The sequence below is a fragment of the Callorhinus ursinus genome, unplaced genomic scaffold (genome assembly GCF_003265705.2).
Source record: "Callorhinus ursinus isolate GAN/ISIS: 27379988/994484 unplaced genomic scaffold, GSC_fseal_2.0 scaffold47, whole genome shotgun sequence".
NCBI lineage: Eukaryota > Metazoa > Chordata > Mammalia > Carnivora > Otariidae > Callorhinus > Callorhinus ursinus.
The window spans coordinates 8,431,688-8,445,360 of NW_027397109.1; the positions used below are offsets into that span (position 1 = coordinate 8,431,688).

General features: G+C 39.7%; 1 protein-coding gene across 1 annotated transcript in view; it reads right to left on the minus strand.

Moving 5' to 3' along the window:
* Window positions 1-13,673, minus strand: part of MCEE (methylmalonyl-CoA epimerase) — a 28,080-nt gene that overhangs the window by 10,709 nt on the left and 3,698 nt on the right. Inside the window, exon 2 of the mRNA XM_025893262.2 lies at window positions 6,912-7,249. Coding sequence (XP_025749047.1) covers window positions 6,912-7,249 — 338 coding nt within the window. The remainder of the gene's footprint in view (window positions 1-6,911; window positions 7,250-13,673) is intronic.

Genomic DNA, 13,673 nt, shown 5'->3' on the forward strand with positions numbered 1-13,673 from the left:
CCCGCCTTCCAAACTAAAAACTAAGTAAATTGTGCAAACCTAACAATGTTACTTTGCATGGGGTTCAGAGGGTTCTTATGTATTCTTCGGAATTATGACAGAAGGGCATAGATCACCTCAACTTCCACATTTGTTTAATTGACAGGATTCTTTTATTCTAAGAGGATCTCTCATTTTCCTTCTTATTTTTTCTTGGTAATAAATTTGCATTTTCTTTTACAAAATGATGTTAGCAGTAGTTGGAAGTTTAGATTTTTTTCCTTAACACAAAGTTTAAAACCTCATTAAACTGTCTACTTTTTTGTTTTGTTCTTTTTTCTGGAAATGTTATCTTTCTATGAAACCCTCACATCTGGGAACTGGTGACATACAGATCACTCATGGAGCTTAGCTATCCCCTAGGGTTTATCATAAAGCCAAAAAGAGAATGGAACTTTTTAAAAAGCAGAATTTTCTGCCTTTTTGGTTGAAGAATAGACATTCCCCAGTATGCAAAAAATAAGTTGTCTTACTAGCCTTACAATTTTTCTTTCATAAGGAATATATGCTCAATGGAAACAGATCTATAAAACATACAAAACCATAAAGAAAAAAACTGGTCCTCTACTATGGGACTACTCAGAAAATAAAACTGCTGCATTTCTTTACACTTTTTTTAATCTTATTTTTTATTTTTATTTTATCTTTTTTAAGATTTTATTTATTTGAGAGAGAGCACAAACAGGGGTGGGGTTGAGGGAGAGGGACAAGCAGACTCCCCACTGAGCAGGGAGCTGGACGTGGAGCTCGATCCCAGGACCCTGGGATCATGACCCGAGCCAAAGGCAGACACTTAACCCACTGAGCCACCCAGGCACCCCAATCCTATTTTTTACATAACATTTTTATCATTCATGTTTCCCCATCAGCCTGGTGCAGGGTTACCTCTAGATGAAATCTAATATCCTTTCTGTACTTGTAATGCCATTTCTCAGACTGGCAAGCCTGACTCCCATGATCCTCACTATACTTATTTGATTAAACCCTCTAAGAAATTAGCCCTTACCCCCGCTGCTGTCCTTCCCTCAGCAATGTACTCTTCACCACGTGTGTCCCCTCCCCACTCCCCTGGCTGCCCCTCCCCCTCCATCTGAGCTCCCAATCACTACCCCACATCACCAGACCCCGTGTGGAGGCCTCCTAACCCACTTGGGTTCAGGCACTCCCTGTGTAATAGTCCTCCTCACCTTGCTTGGGCCCCAACCTTGTGCACAGAATTGTCCCAAGGTGTACACATGCTTCTCACTCTGGGCTCTGATTCCCTATACCTGCTTCCACTCCATGTGGATATCTGCCTCACCCTGCTCAGGCCCTGGCTCCCCATATCAGGCCACCTCATGCGAGAACATTTATCATACCATCCCACTTGGCTTCAATTCCCCACTCTGAGTCACCATCTCCCCCTGCACTGATACACTCCTCACAGGACTCAGGTCCTGACTCTACCCTCCCCCCCCCCCTCCCCCACAGTGTTAATACCTCCCTCACACTATTTAGGCTCTTACACTCCATGCTGCCTGCTCCCACCCACATGGATGCCACCCTCAACAGGCCTGCACTGGGCTAGCCTTCCATGCTGATGCCCTTCTCACGCTGACATCTGAAGCTGAGCTGTCTCCCTGCAGGTACACCCCAACCCCATCCTGTTCAGATACTGACACCCTGAGCTGGACCTCCTCATGCATGGGCATTTTACTCAGTCCCTGGCTTTCCCATGGCAGGCAGCTCCCACTTGCAGATGCTCTTCTTACCCAACTCTGGCCCCAACACCCTGCTCTGGGCTACTCCAGCTCTCCCCACAAACACGGACAACTATTTTGCTGCGTCCTACCTAAAGTCTTCAATACTGAATTGTTCAAGAAGAGAAAGGAAGGAAGGAGGAAAGAGCCATAATTATTCTGAATATTCTTTATTTTCCCTCTTGTTTTGGAAACTACAAAGTGATATTGGGTAAAACAAATAGACATACTAATCTTACCTTTAGTTTTATTTTGCCTTATATTTCTTTTTTGTTCTAATTTGCACTATTACTTATGTTCATTATTTTATATCTTATAAACTATATTTTGGTCAGTCACCCACCAATCCTCTGTGGAAAACGCAGGGCTTGTGTGAATAAATGAGGCACGCACAACTCCAGGAAGAAAGGGACTCTGTGTTTTGTTCAGCTACATATCTCCAGCACCTAAGGCAGCAAGGATCAGAGTGAAACTGAAAATACTCGACAATCAGCAATATAATGTAGACAAAGACATGAACCAAATAGAATAGAGGGGAACTTGTTGGGGATCAGTTCTGGAAGACCCCTGCTGAAAGTGTTAATGAATTGTGTGTATGTGCACGTGTACATGAAAATGAAACCAAAAGCCAACTTTGACAGAAAGCTGTTGATAAGTTGGTGAGAAACTAATTCATGTACGAGAAAAAAGTACCTTTTGTTTAAAATCTGTTAAGTCAACAAAAAGCTATGATGTCTGCCCACAGCAGACACACTGCTAAACCAGGGGTTTTATATGAAGTCCAAGTGGGAAAGAATATAAAGTATCCTGGTGATAATTACAGAGAAGAAATTCACTTCTCTGATGGGGTGTATTTAACATTTCAAAAGAAGGAAGGGCATTAAGAAATAAGTGGCTAGGAGCCATAAAGCTATAGAAGATTGTGAGCATTTTCAGAAGACACATTCTGAATGTTGCCTATCCCTCAAACAGGAAAAGCCAAAGTCACTGGTTTTTAAATATCACTATGTAGATGATATTTATCATTTTCTACCTTATCAAGCACCTATCTTGAATCTCCTTATATTTACAAAGGCCAGATAGGTTACTTCCTCATGCATATGAGAATGCTGCTGGTTCCCACTTCTGGATCTTTGAAAATAAAATCATTCTATACCATTTAAAAGTTTCCCACATTTTCCTTTTGCTTAGAACACATTAGTATATTGACGGCTATACACTTGTCCATGGATTCTTTGCTGCTCCTCCCATCAAGAGGCAGGGTCTATGTCCTCTTCTCTTGCAGTTGGTCTGCCTGAAAAGCTTGTGTATGACCAAGAGACTGGTGTGGGACTTCAGAGGCTGGGACAGAAATGGCCATGTGGTTCCGCCTGGCTCTCTTGGGACACTCACTCTGGGGGAAGCCAGCTGCCCAGTAAGAAGTCCAACTATCCTTAAAACTACCCTCAGCAGTTGAAGCTGAACAGGTTACATGCAGGTGCTCCTACTGGAAGGCCTGGCCAAGCACCCAGCTGCTGGCTGGAATCAACAGCCACCTCAAATGAGGCGAGCCTTCACACAACTGTACCTCCAGCCAGCATTTGACTGTAAGCACATGAAAGATCCCAAGTTAGAACTGCCTGGCAGAGCCCTCCCCCAAACTCCCAGCCCACAAAATCCTAAACAAAATCAAATAGTTGTTGTTTGCCACCCCAAAGTTGTAGGATAATGCATATCAATGGCAACAGTAACTGTAATGACCAAGAAAGTATTTCTCTGACCAATTCTATTACTTTTTGCACTTTCAGTAAAAGGCAATTTCAGACCCAAGTGGTATTAGCCAGAACAGACTAGGTTATACTGTGCTCAAATAATTTACCCTGAAGAGTCAATGGGATGGAAGGTGTGCCAGATATCTTCCACTCGCCCCTTTGGTTTCCTTCTTCACTGTGTTCCACTCTGCTTCATCACGCTCTGTGTGTCAGGAAGTTTATTTGCATTCAAAAACTTGCTTTTCTCTGGGTCCACTAACATGAAGATAGGAGGGTGGGGAACAGGTGAAGTGGGGATATTTAGTCCCCTGCCCCCACCCTGCCCAGTTTCCCTGGCTTGCTCCCTCTAACGAAGGCCACCACTCTTGTTTAGAGACCTGCTCAGTACACTTCCCTCGGTAGGTCCTGGTAATGGTCCTTCACTTGTCCCTTCAGACTTAAGAGGTTCTAACAGTCCCCATCCCATCCCAGAGCTAGCCTTAAGGATACTGCGCCATGTACTGTTGACTACCTAAACTTTGCCCATGTCTTATAAGGAATTCCCTTACTAAACTCTCCTAGAATCACCCAGTTTAATATGCCATGCATTTCTTGCTGTTTCCCTAATCCTGTATCTGTGATTATTAAGAATCATTAAATATGTCTTTACATTAAAAAAGAAAATTTACCCTGAAATCTCAGTGGCTTCGTTCAACAGAAATGTGTCCTGTTCAAGGATAGGTGAGGAATTCTGCTCTATCTGGTGAGTCAGGGAATCAAACCCCTGCATGTGATGACGACTTCATTTCATAGACTGCGGCAGCAGGCGACCCTAACTCTCCTATGTTTCCATCCTACAGCATACCTTCATTCAGAAAAAGTGTCATGCTATTCTGGCAATATCATTTTTTCAAATTTACCAAGTGCAGCATAGATGGGTGGTCTCCAATACGCCCTCCCCTTTTCCTTTTAATTATAGCAATAGCACAAGTTTTAGCAGGGTACCTAACCGCCTGACTACAGACCGCACTTGCAGCCAAGAGTACCAGGTGATGAAGCTCGGGCCAATGGGACACGAACAGGAGTGATATGTCTAATTTCTAGATCCTCTCTTTTGCCTTGTATGCTCTCTCTGCCTCCCCTCCCCTCTGGGACACCTCACTTTTAGACTGAGAAGAGAAAAATAAAATCCATCTATCCATCTACCTAGTTAAGCCACTTTATTTTTTACAGAGAGTAGAGAACAATGGCAGGGAGTGTCATACTAACTTAGCAACTAACTTTTCACACCTTTTCCTATTGCACAGCTTCATTTTATACTGACATACATTTTCATTTCCCCCTTTTAATCTGTACTTTTGAATTCGCTGTTGCAGTACTGAACTTCCACTGTTCTTTACTTAACTGAACTCTAACTCACATGGCAGCTTCCTTTGAAGGCCTGGACTCTCTGATGTGGAACACAGACACTAGTGTGGGAAAGGGAAGAGTCAATTCAAAGGTTGATGATCCTGCTTCTCATCTTGGGGGGGTGTCTTAGACAAACCCTTAGACAAGTCCACTGAAATAAAGACTTGCAGCCAAAATTAACCTCCAAAAAGGTGTAAAGGTTAAATATTAGGCTTGTTTATCTACTAACATGTTATGGCTTCCTCACCTCAAATTTTAAACTTAGCCAATATAATGGAGGCAATGTGGTACCATGGCTAATAGTGCAGATCCTGGAATCAGAACAAATCTGGTTTGACTCTCAGCCTTCCCACTTACTACTAATTTGACTACAGGCAAGTTAACTGTCAAAGGGGAGTAGAATAGCTCATAGAGTAGCTGTAAAAATTAAAGAAAATAGTACACACTGAGTACTTGGTATACTGCCCGAGGATTCAATGTGAGCTGTTAGTATAACTGTTCCTTCGCATATGCTATTTCCTCTGCCTGGAATACCTTTCTCCTCCTTGATCTGGGGAATTCCTTCACATTCATTACAACTCATGCCCTGTGATACCTTCTCACCTCCTCTGCTGGCCGGGAGCAACCTTTCCCTTATTGATGTTACTGAGAAGACGTGTGTATTAATTCTGTTTTATCAGAGGATAGTGTACTTGCCTGTTTAAATAGCTGCCCCCTCCTCACTGTGTGCATGGTCCATTTCTTCTTCATTGCTGAATCCCTCTACTCAGTGGAGTATATATTGTAGGTTCTCAAATATGTTTGCAAAATGAACTGAATAAATCCTTGAATTCACTCTAGAATCAACCCCCTTCTCTTCTAGATTAGGAATGAGGCCTACCAATTAATTATGCCATTCTTTCTATCAAAAGAATTGTCCTATCAAAATAATTTAAAGTGAAGCATAATTAGTATTGCTGATATTACAAAAGGCAGTTATCTGAACATGAATATCTACAGATACGGGCTCTCTAATGAGAATGTTCTTGTCTAACATTTCAAGTTTTTCTCGGGAATTGTAAGCAGATGCAATTGAAAGGTCTTAAAATCACGGTCAGTAATTGAAAATATATTGCTATTGTAATAAGGAACAAGTTATTAGAATTGAAAGGATAGAAAATAATCATAAGAATTTAGCATGTATATAGAAATTCTTACTCTATAAAGTCTTTTCACCTTCTTCTTCTAATTGCCTTGTGATAGTGAAAGCAGCTGTATTCCTATTACATGGGAGGTTATGTATAATCAATAAATACTATAGCAAAGATGCAAATCTATTTTGGCCAGCTTTGCTAGCCTTTGTTGTGGCTGTTAAATCCAGACTTCAGTAAAATTTATTATTATTATTATTTAGTTTTCTAGAGGAAAAGAGAATATATCCATGGATCCATCTTTGATTAAGACCAATATTACCATTCCCTTTATAGAACTTAATACCAGTTTCTGATGACAGTGACAATATCTAGTCTTAAAGAGTAAAAGACACTTTGGTGGGGGGTGGGAGGCATGGGGTGGCTGGGTGATAGACATTGGGGAGGGTATGTGCTATGGTGAGCACTGTGAATTGTGTAAGACTGTTGAATCACAGACCTGTACCTCTGAAACAAATAATACATTATATGTTAAAAAAAAAAAGAAGAAGACAGCAGGAGGCGAAGAATGAAGGGGGGAAATTGGAGGGGGAGATGAACCATGAGAGACGATGGACTCTGAGAAACAAACTGAGGGTTCTAGAGGGGAGGGGTGGTGGGGGATGGGTCATGGGTATTAAAGAGGGCACGTTCTGCATGGAGCACTGGGTGTTATATGCAAAGAATGAATTATGGAACACTACATCAAAAACTAATGATGTAATGTATGGTGATTAACATAACATAATAAACTTTAAAAAAATGCAAAAAAAAGACACTTTGTAAAAGAGAAATTTGAAACACCAAACATTGAAATAAAATACCTCAATGCAGATATGATGCATTCCTCCAGCCTTGTTTTTCTGCAGGAAAGCTGCAATTGGACTGTCATTTCCCAACGGATGAAGTAGCTCCATCTTGGTGTTTCCCAGGTTGACAAAAACAACAGATACTCCGTGCTCAGGAATAGGGACCGTCTCACTTACGTGGGCCCCCAGAATATCCATATAAAATGCCTTGGCTTTTTCCAAGTCTGGCACTGCAATTGCTACATGATTGAGTCGACCCAGGTTCCACACAGGACCTGCCACTTGAAGCGAGGACAGTGATGTGGAAAAAGTTCTTACTTTTGGAACTGGAGTCTGAAGTCTGGAAAAAAGCCCTGAAAAATGGGACAGCCATTGACATCCTTCTTTTGAGAATTAATGGATTTATAAAATTAATTTTTTAAAAAACTAAATGCATAATACATTTAAAAATCATTTATATACATATTGTGGTTTTAATTACTGAAATTAAATCAGAGAGATAAATGGAAAAACTATGTCAATATTACTCTGCTCTGAAACAACTGTCTGGAATCAAAAAATTAATTCTGAGCTTTTTAGATTTAAAACAAAGATGGCATTTTTCATGATAATTTCTATTTACTGATAACACTTAAAGGATAACTGCACAGCATTAAGAATTACTTGCTATTCTCTGCATTTCACAAGAGGTTAAGTTTGAATGTGACAGTGAAACAACACACATTTAATGATGAGAACAAGTAATTTTCTTCCCTACCTATAACGAATTTTTTTGTCTTATAGTAATATGTATTAAAGTCGTGACTGTTACAGTGCTTTTCAATGTGTTTTTTTTTAATGATTACTAAGGAAAATATATCGTTGGGAGAAAAACAAGCAAAGATTAAGATTGTCCTTAAACTTGTGAGAATTCCCCCTGAAACCAGATTTTTAAAAACTGTTTCTTTTTGTAATTTTGAAGAATTAGAAGCAGAACTGCTTCTGAATGTGAAGAAATTGTTTTCATTTAGAAACAGAAGAGACTTGTAATGTGTTCTCCCTGTGGATTACTGTTTCCCCAGTCCCCAACGCACTGGATTTTAAGAGCTAGATTCTCCCCAGAACTAAAACTATATACATATACGAGGTCTAAAAATAATCTTGTAAAACTACATCACTTAATAAAAAAGGTACAAAATAGCAAATTGAAGAACACATATTCTAAACAATTAGATTTAGCTCTTAATGGAAAATACATTAAACAGTACTTAGTATCAGAGAGCTCCAGCTAACAAATAATTAATTCATTTACTGAAATTATTGATAATGAGATTAAAGTGACACTATTTAAGACCACAAACCTTGTGGGGAAAGGCAGTCTCATGTGTATAGTCTTTCAACCCCCACTCAACTGCATAAGGATGAAAACTTCCTTACCAAGAGATAAAGAGCCCATACGGCCTGTGCAGGGCTTATCATCTTGCCCTGGGAGTATCTTTCCCTCTTTCAGGCTCAATGAATGCTTTTTGGTCTCAGCTTAAAGTGTGTGCGTCATGTGTTACATGAGTCCTCACTGTTATATCAGTCCTCTGTGGAGAGGGGACAGCACAAGAGGAGTGTGCATAGGTAAACTGTCCTGCATGGCCACTGGGAGAAACTCACTGGCAATGGTGGACCAACACCCACTATTAAAGGTAATCTTGCTCTGTTTCCTTTCTATGTAAGTAAAGCACTGTTCCATCTACTGCTTGTGTTTTCTTTGAAGACTCTGGCACCAAGATGCAATGGGGAGAAGTGTTTAGAGTCCTCCCGTGGGATTGTTAACCAGTGTATGGTACTGCTTGACAAACGTGATGCATTATAGGTCAGTAGAAGGCAAAATTCAGCCTAAGATAGTCTTCTGCTATGCTCGAGCCTGTATTACTGATTATGGAAATACCCAAAGGTTGTCATTATCAATAGGTTGACACAGCTCAGTTCTATGGACTCACTGTATTTTGAAATTCAAGTGTATTCCAAACTAGTACGTACATACATAAATGTACAATTGAAAGTAAGTTTCATGAAAAGCATACCTAATCCTCAATAGATATGATGTGCTCTGATATTTTCTACTCTGTTGTATTTTATTTCAGTTTTTAAAAAAATTCTGCTACTACCTACTAAATATCTATGTTGCTAAGTTTGCTGTAAAGATTAGATATTTGGTGTAAAAATATAATACGGTGCCAGACATACATAATAGGTTCACAATAAATTCAGCCACTCTCATGATGATCATTTGCTAACTGAGTGGTATGCAGGGTAATCTGTGGAGACCAAGAAACTATCTCAAGAGCATGGTAACAGTGAATTTTAAAAATGCTAACCAACAAAATCATTGGTCAAACTGCTCTTCCCTTGCATCTCTACTATCTGTGCATCTGCAATGAAAGTTCAATACAGAACGTATTTGTATTAAAAAAAAACATTGTAGGTAAGGGCAATGATCTTTAGAGTAAAATGCACATCAAAAGAAGTCGTTTGACCTGTGAAATCTTAAGGGTATCAAATATTGAGTCTAGGTATTTCTGAATTCTCTTTATCAGTGTTTTTTTTTTTTTTTTAGATTTTATTTATTTATTTGAGAGAGAGAGAGAGACACAGCGAGAGAGAGAACACAAGCAGGGGGAGTGGGAGAGGGAGAAGCAGGCCTCCTGCCGAGCAGGGAGCCTGATGAGGGGCTTGATCCCAGGACCCTGAGATCATGACCTGAGCCGAAGGCAGACGCTTAACGACTGAGCCACCCAGGCGCCCCATCCTTATCAGTGTTATCTCTATAAGAATTGGGGCAGCTAGCTGGTGGTTCTTTGGCAGGCATCCTATTATCAGCAATGGAACACATGGAAATATCAAAGGAACAAATTACAAGATGTCCAAGTGAAGGTGAAGTTTTATATACTGTTCCGGTTTGTTGGGGGACATTCCAAAACCTCTGACACTGAAAAGGAAGCCCAAGCAACTCATGCTATCGGAAGTCTCCCTGTGGTCTACCTTTCTCCATAACCATTTTATCATGAGGAAATAGTTATTAGAATGACTGGTTCTTTTTCTTTTTAATGGAACACAAAATCTTCATTATATGTTAGGAAAATAGAAAGATAACATCTTTTTTTTAAAAGATTTTATTTATTTATTTAACAGAGGGAGACACAGCAAGAGAGGGAACACAAGCAGGTGGAGTGGGAGAGGGAGAAGACTCCCCGCTGAGCAGGGAGCCCAATGTGGGGCTCAATCCCAGGACTCTGGGATCATGACCTGAGCCGAAGGCAGACGCTTAACGACTGAGCCACCCAGGCGCCCCTAACATCTTTATATAATGTAAAAGTCAAGACTTTTTGGTTACAGGTTTATCTTACCTCTAGAAATGTAAACTAGCTTGAGAAAAAAATATCACTTTATTGGTCTTATTTGGTCTCTAGGAATAGAACAAAAATAAACCCAGTGATACTGGTGAGAATTCAATAATTCTTTAAAATGAAGGGTTAAGAGGGGCACCTGGCTGGCTCAGCTGGTAGAGCATGAGGCTCTTGATCTTGGGGTCATGAGGTCCCCATTGGGTGTAGAGATTACCTGAATAAATAAACTTAAAAAATAAAGGGTTAAGAAGATAAAAGTAGCCAAAAAGCACGTAAGATACTCAATATCATTAGCCATTAGGGAAAGGCAAATCAAAAACACAACAGGATACCACTTCACACCCACAACTAAAAGCTTGATGAGGATGTGGAAAAACTGGAATCCTTGTACATTGCTGGCAAGAATGTAAAATGATAGAGCTGCCATGAAACAGTTTGGAAAACTCAGAAAGTTAAACATACAATTAGCATGTGACTCAGAAATTCCACTCCTAGGTACCTAAAATAATTGAAAACATGTACTTAAACAAAAACTTGTACACAAATTTTCATGACAGCACTATTCCCAATACCCATGGAAAATGATTCATATTCGTACAGTCCATACAGTGGATTTGAAGCAATGATACAACATGGATGAACCCTGAAAACACTATACCAAGTGACAACATTATGCTAAATGACAGCAGCCAGACAAAAAAGGTCATATGTTATATGACTCCATTTATAGGAAATATCCAGAATGGGTAAGTCCACAGACAAGAAGCAGGACAGTGGTTGCCAAGGGCTGGATGGAGGTGGGAATGGGGATTGACTGCTTAACTGGCATGAGATTTCCCTTTGGGGTGATGAAAATGTCTTGGAATTAGGGGCACCTGGGTGGTTCAGTCGTTAAGAGTCTGCCTTCGGCTCAGGTCATGATCTCAGGGTCCTGGGATTGAGCCCCGCATCAGGCTCCCTGCTCTGCGGGAGGCCTGCTTCTCCCTCTCACACTTCCCCTGCTTGTGTTCCCTCTCTCGCTGTGTCTCTGTCAAATAAATAAAATCTTAAAAAAAAAAAGTCTTGGAATTAAATAAAGATTATGTTTGCACAACATGGTGAATGTAACAAATGCTGCTAAATTGTACATTTTAAAATGGTACGTTATGTGAATTACCTTAAAACAACAAGGACAACAATAATGGGATGACTTTAGCTAAAAGTCTAAAGTGGGGGCACCTGGGTGGCTCAGTCATTGAGTGTCTGCCTTCAGCTCAGGTCATGATCCCAGGGTCCTGGGATCGAGCCCCACATCTGGCTCCCTGCTCCACTGGAAGCCTGCTTCTCCCTCTCCCACTCCCCCTGCTTGTGTTCCTGCTCTCGCTCGCTCTCTCTGTGTCAAATAAATAAATAAAATATTTTTTAAAAAAGTCTAAAGTGAAATCCTGTAGACCAAGCAAACTGGAACATGAAACATGGAATAAAGGGGTACTGTGATATAGATCCTTATCGTTACTTAATAAAAAAGATTTCTGAAAAGTCTGCTGTGAACATTTAAAAAATTATACTTTCTCCTTTGCCTTTGGCAACTTTTAAAAGATATTTTTAATTAGGTTGCCCTCTGATTGGCAGGAATTCACAATTCTAGTTTTAGAGGTTTCTCTGCCTCCCATCTCAGAAAGGTACAACTACATTACTTTGAACTCCATAATGTGTAATTTGTGACTATTCCACATAGCTTCACAATAAACTACAATGTATAAATATGTGAATAAATGTATCAGATATTTAAAAACAGGAGTGTTGGAGCACCTGGGTGGCTCAGTCAGTTAAGTGGCTGACTCGATTTTGGCTCAGGTCAAGATCTCAGGGTGGTGAGATCAAGCCCCATGTTGGGCTCTGCACTTGGCATGGGCTGTTCTCCCTCCCTCTCCCTCTGCCCCTCCTCTCTGCTTGCACGTGCTGCTCTCTCTCTCTCAAATAAATAAATACATCTTAAAAAAAAAAAAACAACAACAACGAAACAGCAGTGTAAAACACAACAGGATTGCAAAGATGAGTGTCTACAGATTTAAGAAACAAATGACTTCCACAAATCAGGAATCTGATATATAAGAAAGAGATATGTTACCAAATCTGGTGTGTGTGTTAGCTCTGATTCCTATCTTTCCCTCAATATTGGTTCTTACTAAATACTTTCAGTGCCTTGACTTAAAAATAACATTGCATTTCCTTCCATCTAGATTGCATTTATCTCAGACCAGTCTTTCCAAACACTGGCTCCAAACAACTAAAGGCTTAGCTGCAAGGGTCTATACTCAAATGCATTAAGGGTACTTACTGTTTAAAAGAAATTATGTTAAATTTGTACATAAGGTGCCACAAAACTGTGAATAGTCACTTGTAATAAGGTCTTCCTAACAGGTCTAATAGTCACCTTTAATAAGGTCTTCCTATAATTTACACACTATAAGGTTCCCTCATTTGAAGTGCACAATTCAATGTTTTCTTATATATTTGCAAAGTTGTGCAAATTTTACATAATCTAATTTTAGAGCATGTAATAAGTTTTCAAGTCTGAACTTTTGTATATCTTATTTGAGGAGACATAACATACTTAGAAAGCCATTCATCAGAAGTGCCTTCAAGTTGTTTGGTAAGAAGCCCATATATTTTCAGCATTTAACCAGTGGATTCACAGCACCATATACATATTTTCAACCTGTTTAAAACTCTGGTGGGAATAACTTTTTACTCAGCACAGTCAGCAAATAGACCATGGTTTTTTTTACCCCATTTACATATGACTTCATTATAGAAGTAAATCTCTCACAGTTGTATAACTTGACCACTGTTGTCTCCTATTAGGATCATCTTCTATTTTCAAAACTACCTTTTTTCATGAAGGTAATCCTTTGCAAGCCGAAATGAAATTTATTGTGTGTGCTTAATAGAATTCATTTTTCTGAGCTTCTCCTGTTTTTCTGTAAAGTATTATGTTCCTTAAAGGTGGGGTCATAACATAAGATTACCACATTATCCAGCGATCCCACTTCTGGGTATATATCCAAAAGAACTGAAAATAGGGCTTCAAGGAGATATTTATTTATCCATGCTCATAGATGTATTGTTCACAATAGCCAAAATCTGGAAATAACTTAAGTGTCCATTGACAGATGAAAAGATAAAATGTTGTGGACACATACAATGGACTATTATTCAACCTTAAAAAGGAATGAAATTCTGACACATGGTACAACATGGATGAACTTTAAAAACATGCTAAGAGAAACAGCCACTCACAAAAGGACAAATATTGTATAATTCCACATATGTACAGCACCTGGAGTAGTCAAATTCATAGAAAGTAGAATAATGGTTACCATGGTTGGGGGAAGAAGATAACGGGGGCTATTGTTGA